Source organism: Trachypithecus francoisi, unplaced genomic scaffold (assembly GCF_009764315.1).
Source record: "Trachypithecus francoisi isolate TF-2019V2 unplaced genomic scaffold, Tfra_2.0 Lachesis_group18, whole genome shotgun sequence".
Taxonomy (NCBI): Eukaryota; Metazoa; Chordata; class Mammalia; order Primates; family Cercopithecidae; genus Trachypithecus; species Trachypithecus francoisi.
Window position 1 is genome coordinate 1,566,500 of NW_022681463.1, and position 23,099 is coordinate 1,589,598.

Genomic DNA, 23,099 nt, shown 5'->3' on the forward strand with positions numbered 1-23,099 from the left:
GAGGACGAGGCCCCAGGGAACGTGGAGAATGGAGCCCCTCCCAGAACAGCCAGGAGGGTCCCGCGGGGCCGTGGGAGGTGGGAGTGTCTAGGGGCCAGAAGCCCCTCCGCGTTTCCCACTGATATGGTTCAACTGTGTCCCCACCCAAATCTCATCTTGAATTGGGGCTCCCATAATTCCCATGCATGGTGGGCGGGACTTGGTGGGAGGTGACCGAATCTGTTTTGTGGGAGGGGCTCGGGGGAGGTGACGGAATCATGGGGTGGTTTTACCCCACACTGTTCTCGTGGTCATGAATACGTCGGAGATCTGAGGTAAACGTTTTATAAGGGCTTTCCCCATTGGCTTGATTCTCATTCTCTGCTGCTGCTGCCATGTAAGAGGTGCCTTTGCCTTCCGCCATGACTGCGGGGCCTCCCCAGCCATGTGGAACTGAATCCATTCAACCTCGTCTTCATAAATTGCCCGGTCTCGGATATGTCTTTATCGGCAGCACAAGTACTGACGGATGCACCCACCAAGAGACGGCAGGTGGCTTTGCGGAGACCCCAGAGACACCCATTTGCTCTTGTTGCTCCAGACGACCCAGCACTTGTTGGAGAGAGACAGCAGCCTCCGCTCCCATCCTGGCAGCATCCGTGGGACTCCCAACATCAGAGCGTCCAGAGCAGGTGCCTCTGAGGAACCGTCCCAGGAGGCCAGGCAGTGCCAGAGTGTGCGTGAGGCCAGGGCTCTCACCCTGCACCCACCACTTAGCCAAAGAGCTGAGGCCTCCTGGGCGCGGAGCGGCTCTGGGCTCTTCCAAAGAAGAGACCGGAAGGACGGGAGCCTGCGGCCTGGGGGTCACACCTGCTTCCCCCGGACACTGAGGAGCCCCGGGCACAGGAAGCGGGTCCTGGGGGGCGCCGGCAGCAGTGTTTTTAAGGGTTGTTTTGAGCTGAAGCAGCCGTCCGTGAGGGTAAGAGCGCTGCTTTCTTCTGGCTCTAGAGAGCGTCTTCCCTGTGGGGTGTTACCTCCTCTTTCGGGAAGGAAAGGCCGTTCCCAGCCACACAGACCGTGCTGGAGTGCGCGTGCCGTCCTCCAGCCCATCTGCTGATTTTAATTCTCAGGCCCAACCAAAGAACCCTAAGAGGTAAAACGTTGCCTCCCCACCCACCGTGGTCTGGAGGCTGGAGGAGATGGCGTGCTGCAGATTTTCTGTTGGACTCAGTACAGGCTGAACGCTGTCCCGGCAAATCCCCGTGCTGGAGCTGTGACCCCGTGATCCTCAGGACCCCGGGGTGTGGCTGCGCTTGGGCGTGGAGCTGTAGAGATTGTGAAGGTAAAGCGAGGCCGTGCGCGTGGCCCTGACCCTGGGTGGCCGGCGTCCTTATGAGAAGGGGAGACAAGGACGCAGCACACAGGACGACCCCGTGAGGACACGGAATCTGTCCTCTTCGCACCAAGGAGAGAGCCTCAGGGAGCCAGCACTGTGAGACACCTTGCCCCCGGCACTGGAAGGAATAGGCTCCCACCGTTTAAGCCGCCTGCCTGAGCAAACCCACACGGGCCGCCCGGAAAGGCCTCGTCGGAGCCCCGGCCACAGCAGGGTTTCGTCCTGGTGCCGTGTGGCTGGGGAGAGGCGCGGGGCCGGCAGCGTTTGCAGCCCACCACTGCCTGCAGGGGCTGCCTTTGTCTTCCTGAGTTGTCTGTGTCCTGTTTGCCCTGATAGGAAGAGAAAGACCCAAACACCCCGTCAACCGAGGGAGACCCACGTCTGTGCTGGAGGGAGCCTTGGTAGGGCCTGGTGCCCGTTCCCCGCCCTCCGGGGTGGAGAGACCAGAGACGTGAACACACAGAACCCGCCCCAGCCCCGGCCTGCACAGGAACCACGCTGTGCTGCCAGGCACCAGCCGATCTTTGGCCTCTGACCTTACAGTGATGTCACAGCAGCCCCCTGGCAACAGCGCACCCAGCACCTCCTGACTACGCCCTGCGGGACAGCTGGGTGTGAGGGTGGCAGCCTTGCGCTCGGGCCGAGGCTGGGCTGGAGGATGGAGAAGGACACGGGGAACACACACAGGAGGCACCGGCCCGGCCCCAGGGTCCTGCCCTCAGGAGTGGCCCTTGGGCACCTCAAGGCGGCCAGCAAGGCCTCTGAACTTCAGCGGAGCAGGAGCCTGGAAGGCCTGCAGCCCAAGGGGGACCCTCCCAGCCACCCTAGGAAGCCTCACAAGGAGCCGGGTAGGGGCTGTGGGCCGCGGGGAGCGGGTGGACGGCGCGGCTGCTTCACCAGGCCCTGAACCCAAAGTACCCACATCAGGGCCCAGCCAGTTAGAAAGTCACTTCCCAAGGTGAGGGACGCGCCGAGGCAGCCCCCGGAGGTGCGATGACATGTGTCCAAGGCGGGGCACAGCCCAGCGTCCTACATTTTAGGGGAACGTGGGGCATCAGTCGGTCCCTGTGGGGGGTACGCTGGTTCTGTCCAGAAAGGGACAGCCCAGAGCAGGAGGGGCTCCCAGGGGGTAGGCAGAGGAGACACAGGACTGCATTATTCTGGGTCTCGAGCAGCCTTTCACTGAACACACGATTTGCACGTGAGGGGTTAGCAGGAGAGTCCCTTGTACCCTAGTCCGGCTCAGTGACTGCAGTTTTACATAAGCAGCCCGGAGGGAGCCATCAGACGCGCTTGTCTCAGGAGAGCAGAGGGAGGACGGTGATCTCTGTCCCCGGTCAGCACCTGTCTGTCTGCATTCCCAGCGTGAAACTCCACAGAACTGCTTGGGGCAGAGCTCGTGGGGCTCGCAGGGCATTTCCTCCTGGGTGAATGATGAGGCGGCCTGTGGTCGTTTATCTCTGCGGCTCTTATTTAGGAAGAGGATGGGAGGCAGGTTTGCCTGACGCATTTCCAGCCTGACTCTTCCCCTTAGCTCAGTGATTTGGGGCCCAAGACTCGTTTTCCTTCCACAGGCAGCAGGGACCGGGCCGGGCCTCCTGCCTCCCACTGCCCTGTGCTCAGAACGCTAAGGGTGGAGGAGGGGACCATTCCAGGTCCACACCTGTAACCCACCCAGGGCTGCTGGGAAGGCCTTGCCCTGCTGGGGCGGAGCTGTGGGGCTCCAGCCGGGCACAGCCAAGGGCAGGAGGGGTGAGAGGAGGGCAGGCCCGGGACCCTCATGGGCCTCCAAAGCCAGCCGACGCCTGGAGAGAGGACCATGGCCAGGCCCCCCATTTGCAAGGAGGCCCTGCCAGGAGCCTTGGGCCTCGCCCACCTGCGAGGAACCCGCGTAGCCCGTGTTTGACACGGATGGCTTCTAGACCGCAAAACATGTAGGCTGCATCTGTGTCAGTCCACACTCGCCACTTATGTTTCCAGGTGTGCCGAACGGAGAGTGGCCTGGGCCTGGGCATGGTGCTAGAGTCACCCCCTCACACCTTGGATACCAGCCCACAGCACAGGGTGAAGGGCTGACACGGAGGTGCGAGCGGGCGTCCCCTCCTCTCCCCTCCCCTCCCTCCCGCGGCCTCGGCAGCTCTGCCCTCCTCCCCTTCACAAAGGTGGCCACGGGGCCACGGAAGTGAAACAGCCCCGTAGGACTCAGGGTTTGCTCAAGCCCTGGGGACAATTTTAAGAAGCAATGATGTAAAAATATGTGTTCTCTGAGTTTAAAAATCCAAAGATCTGCTATTTGGGGGGTGTGAGCAGTCAGGAGGCTGCGCCCCACCTCCCTCCCCGCGGGGTTCCCTCAAGACGTGTAAAGTTCTCAAAAGAATAAGTTACACCAAGGCTGCTTAGCGGGAATTTAAGTAGGGGCAGGGAGCAGGTCTTGAACAATGCTGCCCGGTGCCACCGCAGTGTGGACTCAAAGGCCGGGGTCGGACGGAGGGACCAAGCCCCATCATGGCTGACATTTCCCTCAACACCTGCTGGATTTGCCCAAAACCGCATGATGGGAGGAGCCGCAGCAGGGAGACTGGGCTTCTGTGTGGCTGCTTGTCCTGTCGGGCAAAGACGTCCACCCTGCACAGCCTCCCCCAGGCAGCAGCACCCTCGGGGTCTGAGACCACGGCCCAGGAGTGCATCTCCTGGGAGCTTGGTGGCTGCCCCTAGGCAACTGAAATTCTGCCGGAGAAAAGCAGGAGGCATTTCCAGCCCTGTGACCCAAGGGGATGGGCCAGGCCTTGCTGACCACTGGTAGAGTCAGATGTTCAGCTCCTCGCCCCTCACAGACTTGGTGGGCTCGATGACATGCACAGTGCCACGTGCACCCACAGGTGCCTGGATGTGTGAGACGCCGCGTCCACATCACAGGGAGGCCTCCAGGATGCGGGAGAGGTGGGGGGACCGACTTCATGGGGGACCCATGGGGGCAGAGGGTGTGTCTGGGCCTGGGCCACTCGGAGCACAGGAGGCCAGCGCTCACGGAGGGCAGCCCAGAGACATAAAGTGGTCCCGAAAAAGACTACTAGAAACACCCCGCGATGCGCCTCGGGGAGCCCGGAGAACCCGGGGGGTTGGTGGATGCGCCTCGGGGAGCCCGGAGAACCCGGGGGGTTGGTGGATGCGCCTCGGGGAGCCCGGAGAACCTGGGGATTGGTGGATTTTCCTGGACAAACCAAGAGGGGTTTCAGGTCCCACCTGTCCATGAGAGGAAGCCTGGGTGGAGGGTGGTAGCCGCATGGGCAGGTCTTGGGGGCTTCTCCCACCCTGGTGCTCAGCTGCCTCCAGCCAGCTGCGCTAGGACAAAGAGGAATGGCAAGAGGTCCCGGAGCCTCTTGCGTTTACTGTAAGGCAGCTGGCCATGCCTCGCCCTGCGTCCTGCAGGGAGAAGGTGGAGCCGGGGGTGGGCTGAGCTGCTGGGACTGAGCCAGGCTCAAGGTCCCGGCACCAGGCTGTGGAAAGTGCTGATAGCAAATACAGGAGGGGTCGGGCTTGGGCACGGGTGGGAGAGAAACTCAGGTTAGCCATAGCCACGGCGGAGAGTTGAGCTCTGCCGTGGGTGGCTGTGGGTGGCTCTGGGCAGGTCCTGAGCTCCGGTAGCTGTGGTGTGATGGTGCTGACGGCTCTGTCCTTCGTCCCCAGAGTCCGAAGATCAAGGGAAAGACCCAAGCAGTAGCGAGGAAGACGTCAGCTGGTAAGTGGCCTGTCCGGCGCTGGCCTGGGTGAAGGCAGAGCTGGGAAAAGTGAGTGAGGCGGACACAGGAGAGGGTGGGGTGTGGGGGTGGCACCCGGGCATCAAGGTAGACACTTAGAAGGGGACTGAGGGAGCCCTGGGTCCTGAGAAGACCCTGCCCAGGGCCTGGATGGCAGGGCTGGGAAATCCTCCTTATTTTGAGAGAGAATTCAGTGTGGGAACAGGGCCCACCTGTAGGGGGTGGTATCCTCAGGACTCGGGCCCTGACCTGAGGGTCACAGCTGCATCCCTGTCAGGAGACACCCCATGGCCCTCTGGGGAAGGAGGCGGCATCTCACTGGTGGACTGCCGGGCCAAATCTGTATATAAACAACTCGAGTGACCCTTTAGGGAGAGGGGCGTGGGGCCCTGGACGGCACAACCTCACTTCGTACCACCGAGTTCTTGCCTCCTTGCACCTCGCATCCTGTCCCACCCCAGCTCTGGTTCTCCCACCCACTCACCCTCTTGCCATCAAAGAAGACTTAAAAGTCCTTGAATTCCTCAAGAATTTGTCTCCGATCTAACAAAGTTGATTTGCCAGCACCATGGACAAAGCACGGGCCAAGTCCGCCTTCTTTACAAATGGCTCCCGTAGAGTGGAGACCAAGGAAGGCGTCCAGTCGCCAAAGTGGCCAAAGGTGCCGTCAGTTGGTGAGAGTGAGTGCTCATGCGTTAGAGCGATGTGTGAGGCGTCTGGAGCCCCCACCCTGTAGAGCTCAGAGAAGCTGATGGCCTTGGTGAGGGCAGTTGAGGTGGGAAGACCACACACCTTTAGGGTGGCACAGTTGAAAGTGCTCACGTTGGCCAAGTCAACACCCCTGGCCAAGTCAACACCATTGCAGATGGGGCAGAGCCCGTCATCCTCACTGCCTGTTGGTTCCTCTTGCCCCTGGCCACACACCACAGCAGACCACAGAAGGGGTTACCAGGTTGGTGTGAGTCACAGCAGGGCCAGCCACGGACCCCCCAGCCTACTGGCTGGCACGGCCCATTTGGTATCCACATGGAATGAGCTGTGGATCTGCCACAGGATGGTTGCATCTTCTCACCAGATTTTGGTTCTTTGAGCAAGGTTAGAGGTTGGCTGTAAGTAAATTGGTTCCCAGTCCAGACCCTGGCAGTACAGGGTAAGTTTTCCAGCCAAGATGGGTCAGCAGAGGGAGCCAGGAGGGGCCAGGCTGGGGGCCCCTTCAGAGCCAGAACTCTGTGCCAGGTCAGGGCCCCTCATAGGCGCCCACAGACCCCAGGGGCACCAGCCGAGAGCCCAGGGAGACAGCCCTGGAGGAGACCAGGAGCTGCCTGCAGCTGTCTGCCATGACACCTCTTCCAAACCACTTTCCCTGCTCCTCCTGCAGTCAGGAAAACCTAGCACAAGACAAGAAGGAAAGCTTCGGCACCCTTGGGAAGCTGGGTCATGAGAGTGGAAAACGGGACACAGGGAGGGAGAAGAGCAACTCGGAGGCCAGCACGCAGGAGGCACGGGAAGGCCAGCACGCGGGAGGCACGGGAAGGCCAGCACGCGGGAGGCACGGGAAGGCCAGCACGCGGGAGGCACGGGAAGGCCAGCACGCGGGAGGCACGGGAAGGCCAGCACGCGGGAGGCACGGGAAGGCCAGCACGCGGGAGGCACGGGAAGGCCAGCACGCGGGAGGCACGGGAAGGCCAGCACGCGGACGGAGGCTCGCAGGAGGCCAAGGTCGGGCCATGCCGAGGAGCGGTGCATTTTTTACCTCTTGTCTTGGAGCCCAGCCTTCACTTACCTCTTTGGTCTTACAGGAACAGGAGGCAAAGTCCATAAAGCTAAATGACCTTCAGGAAAAAGAGGCAAGAGCTTTTCCCTTTAGTAATAGAAGTAAGATGGGAGGCCTGTCCAAGTAGGAGTTCTGCTGGAGCCTGGGCCTGCCCGGGACAGTGGCCTGGGGGTCAGCTCAGCAGGCGCCAGGCTGGGAAGCTGGACTGGGCCCCACTCTCTCCCTAGAGAGGCCAAGCTCTGAGACTCTTTGCCCTATCCCAGGGCAGCCAGACCCCCACTTGCCAAACGTGCACTCACTAAAGGTGTGTGAGGCCCTGAGAGGAGGTACTCTCAGCTTGACCTTGGCCCAGAAAAACCCCAGAGCCCCAGGCTTGATGTGCTGTCCAGGAACACGTTGTGCTGTGGGGATTGTCATGAGGCCCTACATGAAGGAAGGTGGCTTTTGTTCTCCCTCCAAGCTGTGTGGTGGGGACGGGAACACAGCTGGACATGGTGCTTGCCAGGCGGGCTTTGGTTTCATTCCAGGGCTCTTGGGAAGTCCTGCACCTGCCCCCAAACACTGCCCTCGGAGTTGACTCAAGTGCCCCCATCGGGTACACATTCTGGGCTGGCCCAGGCGCCCAGTTAGAGGCCTTGGGGCAGCAAAACCCTGAGCCACTGAAGCCGTTTGCATCCCGGGCGGGGGGGGTCTCCTGCTCCTTGGTGCGGAGTATGGCCCACAGGCAGGCTGTGGGGGCAGGAGTGCTGCCTTGTCGAACAGGGCTGGGGGGGAGCAGCTGGGCTCCCTAGCTCTGGTCATTGCCCCATCTCCTGGAGGCCCCAGTTCTCAGAGGGTGAGATTGGAGGAAACTCTCTGGAGTCTCAGGGCCGTGATGGGAGGTGATTAGGGAGGGGTGAGAAAGCCGTGTCCCCCTCCATCTCTACTGCCAGAGCTGGCCATGGACACCTCACAGTCCACACTGCCATCAGCTCTGCCCAGCGTCCCAGGAGCCCTCGTTCAGCATGGCCAGGATCTGGGGGCCTGATGGTCATCACCAGGGTCTGCCCCAGCTGCCCCAAGGGCCAGGAACCACTGTTCCTCCCAGGGAATCAGCGTTCCTCTCCAGCTCACCCAAGCCTGCCATCCACACCTCTCTGGTTTCCATTTGCAGAAAGCATCTGTGTTTGTGGAGATTGACCTGGGAGACCATGCTGAGGAGGTAAAAATGGAAACCCCCAAGACAAGCAGAGCCAAAGCCATCAGGAAAGGGCCTGTGCTGCCTGGCAGGGCCAGCCTTGGAGGCTTTTCTGGGAACTTGCCCCACAATAGGCGTGTGTTGGACGGGGAGGCAGAGACCTGGGGCCAGCAGCTCCAGGAGAGCTCCCTGGTGTTGAGGATTGGTCTAGCCTCTTCCTTACCCTCCCACATTCCAACTCACACACACTTCAGCACTATCAGAGACTCTGGGGCCTGGGTTAACCCTCAAGGTGCCCATGGGTCCTCAGAACCTCTTGTGAGATCACGTTGGGGTGGTGAAAAGGGCACAGACCTGGAAGCTCAGAGACCGGGCTTTGGTAGATGTGTGGTTCTGTCAGTAAATGCTCAAAACAACTCATCATACTTCCCTGTGCCTCAGTTGTTTCCTCTATAAAGTAGGAATCATATTAGTACCCGCAACCCAGGGTTGTTTGGGAAAGCTCTCAGAGCAGTGCCTCATACCCAGGAAAGCTTCAGTATGGGGTATCATCATCATCACCACCATTACTATCATCACCATCCGCACCATCATTATCATATCACAACCATCACCATCATCATCATCACCATCAACATCATCCCCAAAGACATCATCACCGTCATCACCATCATCATTAATATCACCATCATTATCACATCACCACCATCATTTCCATCACCAGCATCATCGCCACCATCACTATCATGACCGTCATCACCACCACCATCATCACCATCACCATCGTCATCACCATCACCACTATCACCATCACCATCACCATTATCACCATCATCACCTTCACCATCATCCCCACCATTATAATCACCATCATCACCATCACCAGTATAATCACCATCATCATCACCATCATCACCACCATCATCACCATCACCACTACCACTATCACCATCATCACCATTATAATCACTGTCACCATTATCACCATCATCATCACTCATCACCACCATTATAATCACCATCATCCTTATCACCATCATCATCACTGTTATAATCACCAGCATCATCACCACCACCATCATCATCTTTATCTATAAAAGGAAGAGGCTGACTTAATGACCTGTCTGGGCCCTTCCAATACTAATATCTGGGGTATGTTCCTCCATTTCTTTGCTGTGGTGAACAGTCATCATTTTGGAAGTTTCTTGAAGTTCTTTCTTGGCAAGTTTAAGCTCCTTCCTGGGGCTCAGTTATTTTCCAAACTGCACCTTCTCTCCCTTTGGCCCTCAGAGCATGCCCCAAAGCACAGAGAGCTGGTTATTAACCCCCAACAAGGTTATTCTTGGGGCATATGAGTTCTAAGGACTCAAGGAGGGCCAGCCAGTGGCACAGTTGGGCTGACAGGCCAGACCTGGTCTTCAGTGCAGGAGCCCGGCCACATCAAGGGTGCAGTTCCTTGGTCAGGTTCCCCTAACTGGAAATGTTCAGACAATAGAGAGCCCTGTCTGATGGGAGGTCATCCAGGCCCAGGCAGCCTCTGTGCCCTGGCCTGATCCTCCAGCAGGTCCACAGGCTATACCCCAGTGCCTGTGGCTGACACCTCCCATCCCTTAAACGTCTCCACTCCCCACAGGTGGTCTCCGACGCCGAGAAGGAAGAGAAGCCATTCCAGATGGATGTGGGAGATCTGTCAGAAGACGAGTGAGTGATGCTTGTGGGCTCACACTAGGTGGGGGTAGGAGGACTTTCACCCCACCACAGTTTCTGATGTGCCTACCATGCCTTGTGTGTGGTGGGCAGAGACGAGCCCAGGTGGTCCCCGCTTCTCCCTGGGTGCTGCCGAGGCTCAGCATCTACCGAGCCTGAGGGGCTGAGGGCAGGCAACAGGATATCGGACCTTGGAAAGGCTCAGGGACGAGCTTCACGATGCCCCACCTCACCCCATAACCAGGCTGTGTCTCCTACCAGTGAGCCAGGAAAAGGACCTGATGAGAGGGTGGAAGAGGAGGGAGAGGAGGGAGGAAGGAGCGGGGAGAGGTGATAAGTACATGGTACTGGCTTCTCCTGTTTAGGTTTTAGCTGCAGACTTGGGTCCTGCAGGTGGTGGGAAGCCGTGCATGCATGCTGGTGACACAGCCAAGCCAGCTGCTCTCACAACAAGCCTCAGGCCCTGGGGCCGGGGCAGCCTTCGAAGAGATGACCCGTGTCCCCAGGCTGGATGCTGTGTAGGTCCAGGGAAGCCCCAAGACTTCCTGAGGCCCCGAGGCCCTCAGCCATGAAGAGGGATGTGGGGAGGGAAGACGTGTCTGGCCCATTGAACGGGCCCATGTGTCTATAGTGTTTTATTTTAAACAACACACGAAAATACAAAAAGCAATTGTCCAAATGCCTACCACTCAGAACTAACAGTTTATGAGTATCTTGATTTATTACAGATTTTTTTAAAGGATGAATTGTTCTATTGGCTTTGTAAAACAGTCACATGATACTAAACCTTCTTTCAGCCTGTAATCCCAGCACTTTGGGAGGCTGAGGTGGGCAGATCACGAGGTCAGGAGATCGAGACCATCCTGGCTAACACGGTGAAACCCTGTGTCTACCAAAATACAAAAAATTAGCCGGGCGTGGTGGTGGGCACCTGTAGTTCCAGCTTCTTGGGAGGCTGAGGCAGGAGAATTGCTTGAACCCAGGAGGCAGAGGTTGCAGTGAACCGAGATCGCACCACCGCACTCCAGCCTGGGTGACAAGAGCGAAACTCCATCTCAAAGGAACCAAAAAAAAAAAAACCTTCTTTCAGTTATATTAACATTTTAACCAGTCATTTAAAATAATGGCAACAATGTAGAATAGCAAAACAGAGAGAAATGTTTAAAAATCACCCCAGCTTCCACCTCTTAAAAGCACACGGGAGCACCTGACTTTTGACACTGAGGACAGGGGCTGCAGCTAAGGCTGAGGACAGGGGCCGAGGCTGAGGACAGGGGCCGCGACTGAGGACGGGCTGAGGCTGAGGACAGGGGCCGCGGTTGAGGACAGGGGCCGCGGCTGAGGACGGGGGCCGCGGCTGAGAACGGGGACCGCGGCTGAGGACGGGGGCCGAGGCTGAGGACAGGGGCCGAGGCTGAGGACGGGCTGAGGCTGAGGATGGACTGAGGCTGAGGACAGGGGCCACAGTTGAGCACAGGGGCCGCGGCTGAGGACGGGGACCGTGGCTGAGGACAGAGGCTGAGGCTGAGGACAGAGGCCGAGGCTGAAGACGGAGGCTGAGGCTGAGGACAGGGGCCGAGGCTGAGGAGAGGGGCTGCGGCTGAGGACAGAGGCCGAGGCTGAGGACGGGGGCTGTGGCTGTGCCTGCCAGGCGGCCTCCTTGCCCAGGGCCGGCTTTGACAGCTTGCAGCCTTCAGCCCCCTGCTGGTCTGGCTTTGCTGACGGATTGCTGCTGTGATGATGGCAGCACTACCTGCTCTCAGATTTTTATGTCTCCAGCGAGAGAAAGTCCTCGAGAACAATGCGCTCTGCCCCACTCTGCCCCAACTCAGCAGAGTCTCTGCTTCTTTTGGCTCCAACATAACCAGGTTACACTGGCTTTCACTAGGACATTGGGGTTGTTTTGACTCCTGAGTCGGGGCTTAAAATGGACAGGTATTTTCCAAGTACAGCTCTATTTTTCTCATCGTTTCCTGGTGCTGGATTTGGCAATCAGCACATAGCTGGATGGCTGTTTTCTGCCCCAAGCTGGACAATCCTGGGTCCAAATCTCCTGGTCTCAGCCCCCATCCCCCTGACTAAGCTGTCCCAGAAAACCTGCCCAGTGCGGCTGCTGGCAGCGTGCAGTGGGGAGAGGTGCCGGCAGAGATGAGCAGACGTGGCTTCTTAGGTTTGCTACCTCATCTCACAAATTCACCCTTTGGATCACCGTCCAGTTGCATTTACAAGACCCAACACTGATTTCCCAATACCAGGAAGGCTCCTGCCCAGGAAAGCCAAGAGTCCTCAGCCATGGCTATAATGAATGGGCGTCAGCTCACGTGCACACTTGTGTGTTCGTTGGAAAATGCTCTGGCAGGCTCCATCTCTCTCTCTCTCTCTTTTTTTCTTTTTTTTTTTCTTTTTTTTGAGACAGAGTCTTGCTCTGTCACCCACTGCAGTGCAGTGATGCGATCTCGGCTCACTGCAAGCTCTGCCTCCCAGGTTCATGCCATTCTCCTGCCTCAGCCTCCCGAGTAGCTGGGACTACAGGTGCCCGCTACCACGCCGGCTCATTTTTTTGTTTTTTTAGTAGTCGGGGTTTCACCATGTTAGCCAGGATGGTCTCGAACTCCTGACCTCGTGATCCACCCGCCTCAGCCTCCCAATGTGCTGGGATTACAGGTGTGAGGCACCACGCCCAACCTCCATCTCTTTTTTAATTAGCATGATCTGGATTTTCTTTTTCCTAGTGTTGCCTTTTCCTGTACCCACCCAACACAATACGTCCCCAGGACTGTTAGAGGGAACCTACAGATCACGCAGAGCACCGCACACTCCACAGCATCACAGTAACTACAGATTGGAAAAACACTTGACAACCAGTCAACAAAACTGGAACCACTTTTGTATATTATTTAATTAATTGTGCTCTTAATATTTCCCACCTTTTTGTACCCCTATTTATTAGAGTCCTTTCCACAGAAAGCAGTTTCCGACTAGAGTTGATTATAAATGTTTTTAGAGAATAATTCAGAACAATGACTACAGATGCAAAACCTTAGAACAGCCACGGTTACAATTTGATGAAAGCTTCTAACCAACAAGAAAGTAGTTATTTCTGTTACACGTAACATTGTAAGAAAACAACCAAAATCATGACTGCCAGTGTCACATCAGGACTGCCAGGCTTCCATAAATTTTACGTAATCTTTAGAATATTCACATGGATAACAGGCCCATGTAAATGTAATTTACAATTGGACATTATCAAAATTATGACTGATATTAATATAAATGTATGTAATTTTTAGAACATTTATATCAATAACATGCTCACAATTATAACTGAAAGAAGGTTTAGTATCATTTATCATTTGATGATGCTACCCACTGAGTTTTACCAAATCGAATTGTTTAATCTGAAAAGACTTTATGTAGGATTTTGATTCTGTGGAAACCTGCGGAAGACGTCAAAAGGTTCAAAACAATAAAAACAGAATTACAGATCATTTAAAAATAATAGTCACTCATTTAACCAGAGCAATTATCAAAAGACCTCACAGGCAATTCAGAAAGTTACATTGCTATAAAACCGTAAGTCTTTTAAAGCCCAGTTGTCTTAAGTAATCAAAATTTAATAAAGATAATGCAGAAATTATCTTGATAAAATATAAAATATTTGTTTTTTAAACCAGTTACCAAAAAGTACAGAAAAACTTGCAGTGTGATTGCCTCTCCTTGAGGGAAGCCCGTGCAGGTAACCTGGAAGTCAGATCTGATGAGAAGGGCACTGGAACCTCGCCGGACCCAGGAAAAGCATCTCCAGGGCTGTTGGTGTGCACTTGATTACAGGGGACAGTAAACAAGGAAACTAGGGCCTTGAGCTGGGGAACACACAGCACACAGCTCTTGGTAACAGCATGAGAAATTTTCTGATTAGGTTGAACAATTCAGATGTAGCGAGAAAAGCCAAGTGTATGAATTGAAGCTGCACTTAAGGAAAACGTTGTTTAAACAGCAGAGTTAGAACTGGAGGAAAAAGTTGCAGGACTTGACAAAAAGTTTGAAGGAGAAAGTTGTTATCCCAGGCCTTCTTAAGGGGAGAAAGAGCTGAGACAGCCATACACGATCTGCAAACCACACATTGCAAGGGACAGCAGAAGCTGAGTTTCTGAGATGTAGATCTGAGCAGTTTCAAAAGAAATGATTTCAGAGTTAAAAATCAAAACCTCGGCCGGGCGCGGTGGCTCAAGCCTGTAATCCCAGCACTTTGGGAGGCCGAGACGGGCGGATCACGAGGTCAGGAGATCGAGACCATCCTGGCTAACACGGTGAAACCCCGTCTCTACTAAAAATACAAAAAACTAGCTGGGCGAGGTGGTGGGCGCCTGTAGTCCCAGCTGCTCGGGAGGCTGAGGCAGGAGAATGGCGTGAACCCGGGAGGCGGAGCTTGCAGTGAGCTGAGATCCGGCCACTGCACTCCAGTCCGGGCGACAGAGCGAGACTCCGCCTCAAAAAAAAAAAAAAAAAAAAAAAAAAAATCAAAACCTCTTGCAATTTCATTAAGAGCAAACCAGTACTTCAAGGAAACTTTGTGGTGACATAGGGGACCAATCTTTAGTTTTGTATTAATGTATATTTAATATCATAGCTCAATCTTTTTTTTTTTTTTTTGAGACTGAGTCTCACTCTGTCGCCCAGGCTGGAGTGCAATGACGCCATCTCCACTCACTGCAAGCTCTGCCTCCCAGGTTCACGCCATTCTCCTGCCTCAGCCTTTGAGTAGCTGAGACACAGGCGCCCGCCACCACATCTGGCTTATTTGTGTGTGTGTGTGTGTTTTTTTAGTAGAGACGAGGTTTCACCGTGTTAGCCGGGATGGTCTTGATATCCTGACCTCGTGATCTGCCTGCCTCGGCCACCCAGACTGCTGGGATTACAGGCATGAGCCACCATGCCTGGCCCAAAGTTCAATCTTTAGAAAGACATATAAATAATTCCCTTTTAATCACAGCCGACTTACACACATAATTCTTTTCATAAATTATCTTTTCATAAACCTTATCATGACTTTTACAGACCATTCTGATATGCCTGGACTTTCTGCTTTGTCCTACACATCTTTTAAAAATAACCCATCATTTTACTTCAGGATAAAAAGAGAGAGAACTTGTACAAGTCCACATGTTAACTCTATCCTTGCAGATTGCCATTTGAGCTCCGAATTTTCCTTGATATAATTTGCTCATTGGTTTAAAATAAGCAAAAGAATGGGCCAGTGACAGCCTTAGAAAGCCTGGTATGCCTTCATGTTTGAGAACACCATTTTTGGCCATTTCTTCATTAAATCTCCTTTCATGAACCCCTCCCATCTAGAAGGGCTCTGTGTGTCACACGCCTGCTGGGCACTGACTGAAGGTTGGTCATCCAGTGCCTGTTGTTTGACTTTGCCATGCTTTATTGCCCACTGGGAGTCAGATTAAAAGGGGAAGCACCTGCTCAACTTGGCCAATCAGACAGCCTCACACGTCCTAGCCAATCAGACAGCCTCACACGTCCTAGCCAATCAGACAGCCTCACACATTCTACCCAATCAGACAGCCTCACACATTCTACCCAATCAGACAGCCTCACACATTCTACCCAATCAGCCTCACACATCATTTATTCCTAGAATCTTTTCCTTTTCTTCTTTTTTGAGACAGAGTCTCACTCTGTCACCCAGGCTGGAGTATAGTGGTGTGTTCCCAGCTTACTGCAAACCTCCACCCCCTGGGCTAAAGTGATTCTCCTGTCTCAGCCTCCCAAGTAGCTGGGGCCACAAGCGCCACCATGCCCAGTTAATTTCTTATTTTAGTAGAGATGGGGATCTCTCTGTGTTGGCCAGGCTGGTCTTTAACTTCTGAGCTCGAGTGATCCACCTGCCTCAACCTCCCAAGTGCTGGGACTATAAGCATGAGTCACAGCACCTGGCCCCTAGTATCTCTCAACTAGGAGAATTTTTCTCCTTAACAAATGAGAAGTCTCCATCAAGGAGTGGGAGTGGTGGCTGAAGAAACTCAGGGCTGTCAGCCAAGCAGGAGGTCTGAGCCCTAGCACAGCCCCAGGAGGACCCAGGAGAGACCCAGGAGAGACTCCAGAGGACCCAGGAGAGACCTCACCATGTGCAGCTGTGCAGGGGCCAGAGCCCCAAGGGCTTGTGCTGGGGCCAAGGTGCCAGGTCCCTGCAGTGTCCCAGGCAGCCCTGGGCAGCCTGCCAGGAGTCCCTTCATGGGCACCATGATTGCCAATTAAGGAAGAAAAATCAAGCTTTTCAAGAGTTTGTTTTACATGGATGTCTTAGTGAGGACTGCACTGAGGCCGTCACCTGCAAGCTGTCTGTCCATTGCCCCACGCCGCGTTTCTGTTCACGGTTCCTGGACAGGCGGCGCGGGCTGGGCGCTTGCAGAATCACATCAAGGTTTGAGTGCGAGAGCATGTTTGGCTGTAGATTACAGAGGCGTCATCACGAACCGCAGCAGACGTCGTGTGCGGGAAAAGGCACAGACCCAGGTCACTGATCTTTTAAGAACCTAGTGGCTCCAGGCGGAGATGGAGGCAGGGCCCATGTGCCCTGTGCTGTTTTGTCTTCAGGCATCCTTCTGGAGACCCGCATGTCCTCTGAGTCAGGGTTCAAGCAGAAACCAGCAAACTGGGCTTCTCGTCCACCACTCACCACAGCCCCTGAGGGCTTGATGAAATGGGATGCATGCAGAGATACAGGGGAGACCCCCAGTGTGCTTGATGAAAGGGGGTGCATGTGGGGTACAGGGGAGACCCGCCTGTGCTTGATGAAAGGGGGTGCATGCAGAGTGCAGGGGAGACCCCCAGTGCGCTTCGGGGTGCCTGTGGCCACAGTGCCAGCCCAGGACCCTTTCTCACCCACCTGCCCTCCTCTTGGCCTGCAGGATGCACACCAGCTGGGTGTGCTGCATCCCGTACTCCACCAGGAAGAGGGAGAAGGAGAGCACCTAGTGCCCCGGAGAAGGTGCTCAGAGCTTGACGAAGAAGAGGAAGGAGGTGGGGTGCGGAGGGGCTGGGGGCACCGGTCAGAGGGTGGTCGGGCCACCTACTTGCCACCCAAGAGCCTTCTCTGCCAGGCACTGAGGTTCCTGTTTTCTTCTTGTGGGACTGGCCAGGCCTGGAAGGAGTGAGCTCACAGACCACGCCTTTGGACTAAAGATCCCGCCAGCCCTGAGCAACGCTGGGGCGCTGTTGACCACACCAGGTGTGAGCCACGCCTGAAACCCACTGCCCACTGAGTGAGTGATGATGTGACCTTAACACAGAATAAATGATGGGAAGAGACTCTTCCTCTCCACCAGCCGGAGGGGCTCTAGCCCCTTCCTGCCCTGGCCTCTTGCTCAGTGGCTTGCTGGGTGGGGACAGAGGTCCCTGGGGGGCAGCAGAGGAGGCTCAGCCCTTTGTGGGCCTCATGGGAGCTGCAGCTCCTGGAAGCCCCCCCACCAGGCAGGGGTGAGAGGTGCAGGGCAGGATGCAGCATCTGCTGTGTCGCCAAAGTCCCTGCAGGAGCCGGGAGCACAGTGGACGCTGCTGAGCGCCCCAGCTGTGGTGCTGGCACTAGGATCTGTCCCCGGAGGGAGCCACGTGCTCCCCACTCAGAGGAGGAGAGGGTGTCTTCCCCAGGGGTGTGGGGGGCTCCAGGACATGCCTGCAAAACGAGTTCCACCAGAACCCACCCAGAGCTCTGTTGTTCAGACACGCACGCATGCATATTCATATGTACACGACACACACATGCTCGCACATACCACACGCATGCACAGGAGGGCACGGGCAGGTGACCTGCAGCATCTCTGATCCGGGTGCCTCTAAGGCCTCAGAGGCCACAGGCACAGATGCCGTGTGCACTGTCTGTCCCCATGGAGACACATGGGGGCCGTCCCTGTGGTGCAGACGAGAACACGAAGGCTCACGGAGGGTGAGCTCTGCCCATCACTCAGCCGGGGAGGGGCCCTTTTCAGGGAGCCGCGTGCCACGCACAGCTTGTCCCCTGGGTACTTCGCTCTGATCAAAGTGGGGTACCATCCAGGCTGAAGAGAGAGAGGGGATCCCCAAAGCCAGCACCCGCCCTTGACTGGAAGACACCACAGAAGATAAGTGCCCACCAGCCCCAGTCTCACCGTTTCCCAGACAATTGTAAAGGGGCCCCGGACCAGCTGTCCTGGTGGGTGCAGCCCTGCGGTCCACCTGGTAAAGCGAAGCCTCCACGTGGCTGAAGAAGCCAGACAGCTGTGGCCTGTCCCCTGTGAGGCGAGGGTCGCTGCCATCCTGGCTGCCGGGCAGTTGGGTGTGACTCAGTTGTGGCCTCTGACTGTGCCAACCAAAAAGGCACCCAGAGAAGCTCCCGGAAAGATGGTTGGTTTGTCCCCTTGGTGGGGCAGGAGGGGGCAGCTCTGCTGGGTGGCTCCCAGCACCCTCCCCCCACAGAGCAGGCATCGGCGTGAGTCCGTCCACCCGTGTATTCGTCCTGTTGCCGCGTGTGGCTGGCCTCATTCTGGGTATGTCGGTGGCTGTCGCCTCTAGGACAGGGAGGTCCCACGGCTGTTCAGACACAGGAGCTTGGCGGTGGCTTAGCCGTTAGAATATGAGCCTTCCAGAGTCAGACACGCCTTTGACTTCTGTTGGGCTCTGAACTGATTTCCTCAAACCCGGGGTAATTCTGTTCCTTCACTGGTGAGGTGGGGGTCACGGCGGCCGGGGAAAGAGCTGATCCGGGCCAGCACTGGGGTGGGAGAAGCTGACTCCTGGGACCCCGGAGTGGTGATTGTTGCCATGGGGGGAAAGTTCCACGTGCTGCTCCCCCAAGCCTTGATTCTGGGCACTCCAGGGCAGCCAGGCCTGGCTCACATCTTCCTACCCACAAGGAGATTCCCGTGGAGCAGGCACACGCCCTGTGCAGTGTGAGTGGTCACCTGGCTTGGGCCCCAACTCCTATCAGAGAAGCGGGCAGGTCCCAAGCGAGCTGTTCAAGGCACTCAGCAGCCACACACCCAAGGAATGGGGCTGCCTTGTGCCAGGCCGGGGGTCTGGGGAAGGGCTCAGTGGGTGCTGAGCTCAGAGTGTCCTGACAGCGGCAGTCAGCGTCCAGGGTGGTCAGTGGTGAGGCCAAGCTCTGTCTTAGTGGAGGGGCCGAGGTTGGGCTTTGGAGACTGGGAAGCAGGAGACATCCCTGAGGAAACACATCTGCATGCCGCACAGCCGGAGAGCAGCTCCTGCCACGTGGCTGATGCTGCTGAGGCCGGGGGCTGCCTCTGCCCGGCTGTCCCACCCAGCATGGGCGTGTCCCCGCTGCTGCCCGGCCGGTTGGGCTGAGAGGCTCGGGCAGCAGCACTGGCGTCGGTGGAGTGGACCAGGCAGGGGCCCAGGGCAGGAACCCTCTGGAGATGCGCAGCCCAGAGCCCGGCAAGTCAGCTGCAGTGACATCCAGGGAGGGGTGGAAGCCCAGACTCCCCCTAGAAGGACGCTGCCCTTGGCCTTCAGTCCCATGGAGCACAGATGCTGCCTGGGCTTTCTAGGGCTGGCCAGTGGTCCTGGGGTGGTGACCCCTGTTGCCCCAGGCCCAGCCTGCCTTAGTTTTATCCTCGGTCCCCACTGGCCCCTGACCTGTGCAGACTCCAGTAAGTGAGCAAGGCCGTCAGAGCCCTCCCCGGCTGCGGGGAGACGGTCCGGCCCCACATGGCTCCTGTGTCTCCGCGGTGGCCCCCTTGGAGCCCAGCTCTGAGCAGGCAGAGCGGCAGACACAGCAGCACAGCCCTGGGCCGGCGCAGTTCCTGCAGCCACGCCAGCTGCACCTTGGCTGTGTCCCTGTAGGCCCCCAAACGCCTGTGGCCGCGCCACCGGCCGCCTCTTTCCCGCAGTGTCATCCCCCACCCCCCGGCAAGTGTTATGTTTTCACTGCAGGTGACGTAGGAAAGGGTGAGTCTCAGTCCAGCGTTCCGGTTCCTTGGGGGCTGTCGGAACGATGCTGTGTATTCAATCCCTGTGCATACAGATGGTGCCATATACAGAGAGACATAGCTTGTCTTACAAGAGTGGAGTCGCGTTGCACCGTGGCTTTTTACCTTCTTAGCTTCATTCTATCCCGAGCAGCCTCCAGGCCATCCATCCCAGGGATCCCTGCTGACCCCTGCCAGTCCCTGTCCGGAGTGCTGAACACAGAGCAGCAGGTGCTGCCAGTACCCAGCCTCTTGGAGCTCCGGTCTCTCTGGGCGTCTTAGACCGTCGAGTTCAGCACATCTCTACGTGGAGTTTCGCAAAAGGCAACCACTTTGAAATGGGAGGGCTGCAGGGCCATGGCCTGGTGACGCCTGTGAGTGACTACAGCGGGGCCTGGAGGAGGAGCAGGGGGGCGAGTGCAGCCTTGAGGCCGACGCTGGGGCCTGGAGGAGGCGTGGGGCGGGGCGAGTGCGGCCTTGGGGCAGGCGCTGGGGCCTGGAGGAGGCGCGGGGAGCGGTGCCTGGAGGAGGCGCGGGGAGCGGGGCCTGGAGGAGGCGCGGGGAGCGGGGCGTGGGGCGGGGTGATGCGAGTGCGGCCTTGGGGCCGGCGCTGGGGCCTGGGCCTGACTGGGCAGCTCTACGCCTTTCAGTCTTGAGGTCTGGAAACCCGGCCAGGATCTCCCCGGAGTGGGCAGTGCTGTTGGCTGGGGGGGCAGTGGTGCTGGCGCTGTGTGGCCGGGCAGAGCCGAGGCCAGAGCAGTTCCGTCCACACACAGTCCGCGAAGGGACGTCGGGCGCCCTCCACAAGCACAGGCCCCGCCCGGCTCCGGCCCAGCCCGCGGGGCCGGCCCTGCCGGTCTTTCCTCCCTGGCCGACAGCACCACCTGGTGGGGGCTGCAGGGCTCAGGCCGCCTGTTTCCGTCCCGGAAGCCACAGCCACCGAGATCCGAGCGAGGAGGACAGATTTCCAGGCCTCCTCCCCAGCTGAGCGTTCGCCGGAGGGGACGGGGCTGTCCTTACGTCCCTTAGGATGATCACCGCATAGATGCTGGGCGTCCCCACACCGGGACCCCGCGCCTGTGAGGGCCCCGCAGGATGCAGACACCCCCGCCTCACAGGCCTCAGCCTGCGGAGCCCCCTGGGAAACCCTGTGATGTGAGTGGTGTGGAAAATCCCCGGCCCGTGCCCTTCCCACGTGACCCCACAAACCCTCAGCCGTGGACATCCCGAGTTCCTCTCAACGCTTGGACCCCCCAGACCTCCCTGGCGCCACGGACGTCCCGGGGCCCCGGGGAAGGGCGGCCCTGCTGGGACAGGGTCTTCTCTCTGGCTCTGGTTCTCAAGGCCGTGGAGGGTGCAGGGTTCACCAGAAAGGGCAGGACCCCGAAAAGAAAAGAGTTTTTATCTGAGGAGGCAAGTCCTTTTAATTATTGGGCCCAGAGGGGCGTTCGGTTGAGGCGCCCATCACGTTCTACTCCCCCTTTGAGCTGCGTGTTCATCTTGTGAAAGGAAAATCATTCTCCGGACCCCAAATCGCTGAGCCTAAGAGAGAAATCCAGCTGGGGACTGCTCCAGGCAAACCTACCTCCCATTCTCTTCCTGAATAAGGGAACTACACAGATTTTAAAAAGCTACACGTCTCCGTCAAAGAAATTCCTTGTGGACAAAGGACAGACAGACCTCAAAGTCATCCCACTGCTCCCGTGGGACAAACGCACATGGCTCATCACTTCCTCTGCCCTCTTGTTTCACTGAGCCAGACTGAGGCAGGAGTGACCATTCCTGTGAACTGTGCATTCAGTAAAAGGCTAATCAGAAGCTCAGAAGAATGCAACCATTTGTCTCTTATCTCCTACGACCTGGAAGCCTCCTCCCTGCTTGCAGCTGTCCTGCCTTTTTGGACCAAACCAGTGTTCATCTGATGTATGTCGATGTCTCCCTAAAATGTGTAAAACCAAGCTCTGCGCCGACCGCCTCAGGGACAGGCTGTCAGGGCCTCCTGAGGCTGTGTCATCCGTGCGTTCTTAACCTTGGCAAAACGAACTTCCTAAATCAACGGACTCATCTCAGATGCCTTTTGGTTTACAATGCTCCTAAGATGTTCACCTCAGCCGCAGCTGTCTGTGAGAAGAGGGCGTGGCTGCATCTGGATTCAGAAGGACCCCAGTGCTAATGATGGTTACCACAGCCAAGGGAAAGGACTCTAACCTGTACGGGTTTACGGCTGCCTTCTCGGCAAGCTTGAGATTGTAGAAGCCGTACGTGGCCACGATGTGGACTGCACTCTGGCTGGTGGCCGTGGCGTGACCGCGGTCACTGCACAATCAGTGGGATCCCTGGGAGGAGAGTCCCGTAACCTCGGACCGGAGATCCCACGGGCATGAAACCACCTTTGCAAAAATTATAACAGTGAGAAAATTACGGCAGTGAAAGAGACCCAATTTAACCAACTCCCATCTTGCCTTTAGCCTTCATACTGCCCTTACCTATTCCAGGGCTTGGGCCAAGCTAACTTTGGGAGACATTTAGTTTATAGTTAAATGATAATAACCCTTCCCCAAAACTCAACACCCTTTGTAAAGCTATGGAGAGGCCACCAGGCTACAAGGACAAGAGGAGCCTGGATTCTGCTGAAATGGAGACATGAAGGATGACCTCCCATTATTCTGGAGCTCACAAATAGGCAACTTCCCCAACTACTCCCTCAGATAACGTCGCTGTGGTAGAACCTAAGACTGGCCTTTGAGATGTCTTTTCAGGTTTTTTGCAACTCTGATGACTGATGGCCCCATCTGGACTGGTCACCTCCCTGGCGCCACCCAGAAGCGACTCGGGGCACAAGGACCATTTCGCACACCCCTATGACTGCACCCCCAACCAGCCAGCAGCAAGCGCCCTCGCCTACCCACCCCACTCTCTTCCCCCAAATTAGCCTTGAAAGACCCTGGCCTCTGCATTTTCAGGGAGGCTGATTTGAGTCATCATAACACTCCGGTCTCCTGTTCAGCCGGCTGTGCGTGTGTGAAAGCGTTTCTCTATCGCGGTTCCCCTGCCTGGATGAATCAGCTCTATCCGGGCCTTGAGTAGGAAGAACCCGCTGGCAGTTACCTGCTCACCCAGAGACTCCAAGCAGCCGCACTCACCTGGGCTGATCACTCAAGTGACTCCTGAGTTTCTCTGGCTCTTCAGTGAGGTCTGTCCTTTCCACCTCCATCGTTGAGCCTCTGAACCTGATGAAAATCCGTTACATGTAGATGTCTTTTCTGTCCAATGCTAGAGAACTTTGAACTTAATGGAATCCTGCAGTCTTTTTATCAACTCAGTGCTA

At 56.7% G+C, this 23,099-nt stretch overlaps 1 protein-coding gene across 5 annotated transcripts; it reads left to right on the forward strand.

The window, feature by feature from the left end:
- The first annotated feature begins 930 nt into the window (after window positions 1-930).
- CUNH13orf46 (chromosome unknown C13orf46 homolog) lies at window positions 931-22,782 on the forward strand. Of its 5 annotated transcripts, XM_033177112.1 has the most exons (10): window positions 936-2,223; window positions 5,063-5,114; window positions 6,512-6,632; window positions 6,808-6,852; window positions 6,933-6,980; window positions 8,061-8,108; window positions 9,718-9,785; window positions 9,885-10,051; window positions 10,157-10,309; window positions 16,721-16,810. In XM_033177112.1, exons 1-9 carry the CDS (start codon window positions 2,034-2,036, stop codon window positions 10,213-10,215), a joined length of 798 nt encoding a protein of 265 aa, XP_033033003.1. In that variant the 5' UTR covers window positions 936-2,033; the 3' UTR covers window positions 10,216-10,309; window positions 16,721-16,810. The 5 variants fall into 5 exon arrangements, with proteins under 5 accessions (XP_033033004.1, XP_033033002.1, XP_033033003.1 ...); XM_033177115.1 differs by lacking the exon at window positions 9,885-10,051 and having other exon boundaries at window positions 944-2,223; XM_033177114.1 differs by lacking the exons at window positions 9,885-10,051; window positions 10,157-10,309 and adding an exon at window positions 16,952-22,782 and having other exon boundaries at window positions 945-2,223; window positions 16,721-16,837.
- Window positions 22,783-23,099: the final 317 nt, after the last annotated feature.

Coding starts and splice junctions, on each gene's coding strand:
- CUNH13orf46 (XM_033177111.1), top strand. CDS start 2,034: ATGGAGAAGGACACGGGGAACACACACAGGAGGCACCGGCCCGGCCCC. Junction 2,224..5,062: donor GAAGCCTCACAAGGAGCCGG/GTAGGGGCTGTG, acceptor CTTCGTCCCCAG/AGTCCGAAGATCAAGGGAAA. Junction 6,853..6,932: donor GAGGCTCGCAGGAGGCCAAG/GTCGGGCCATGC, acceptor TTGGTCTTACAG/GAACAGGAGGCAAAGTCCAT.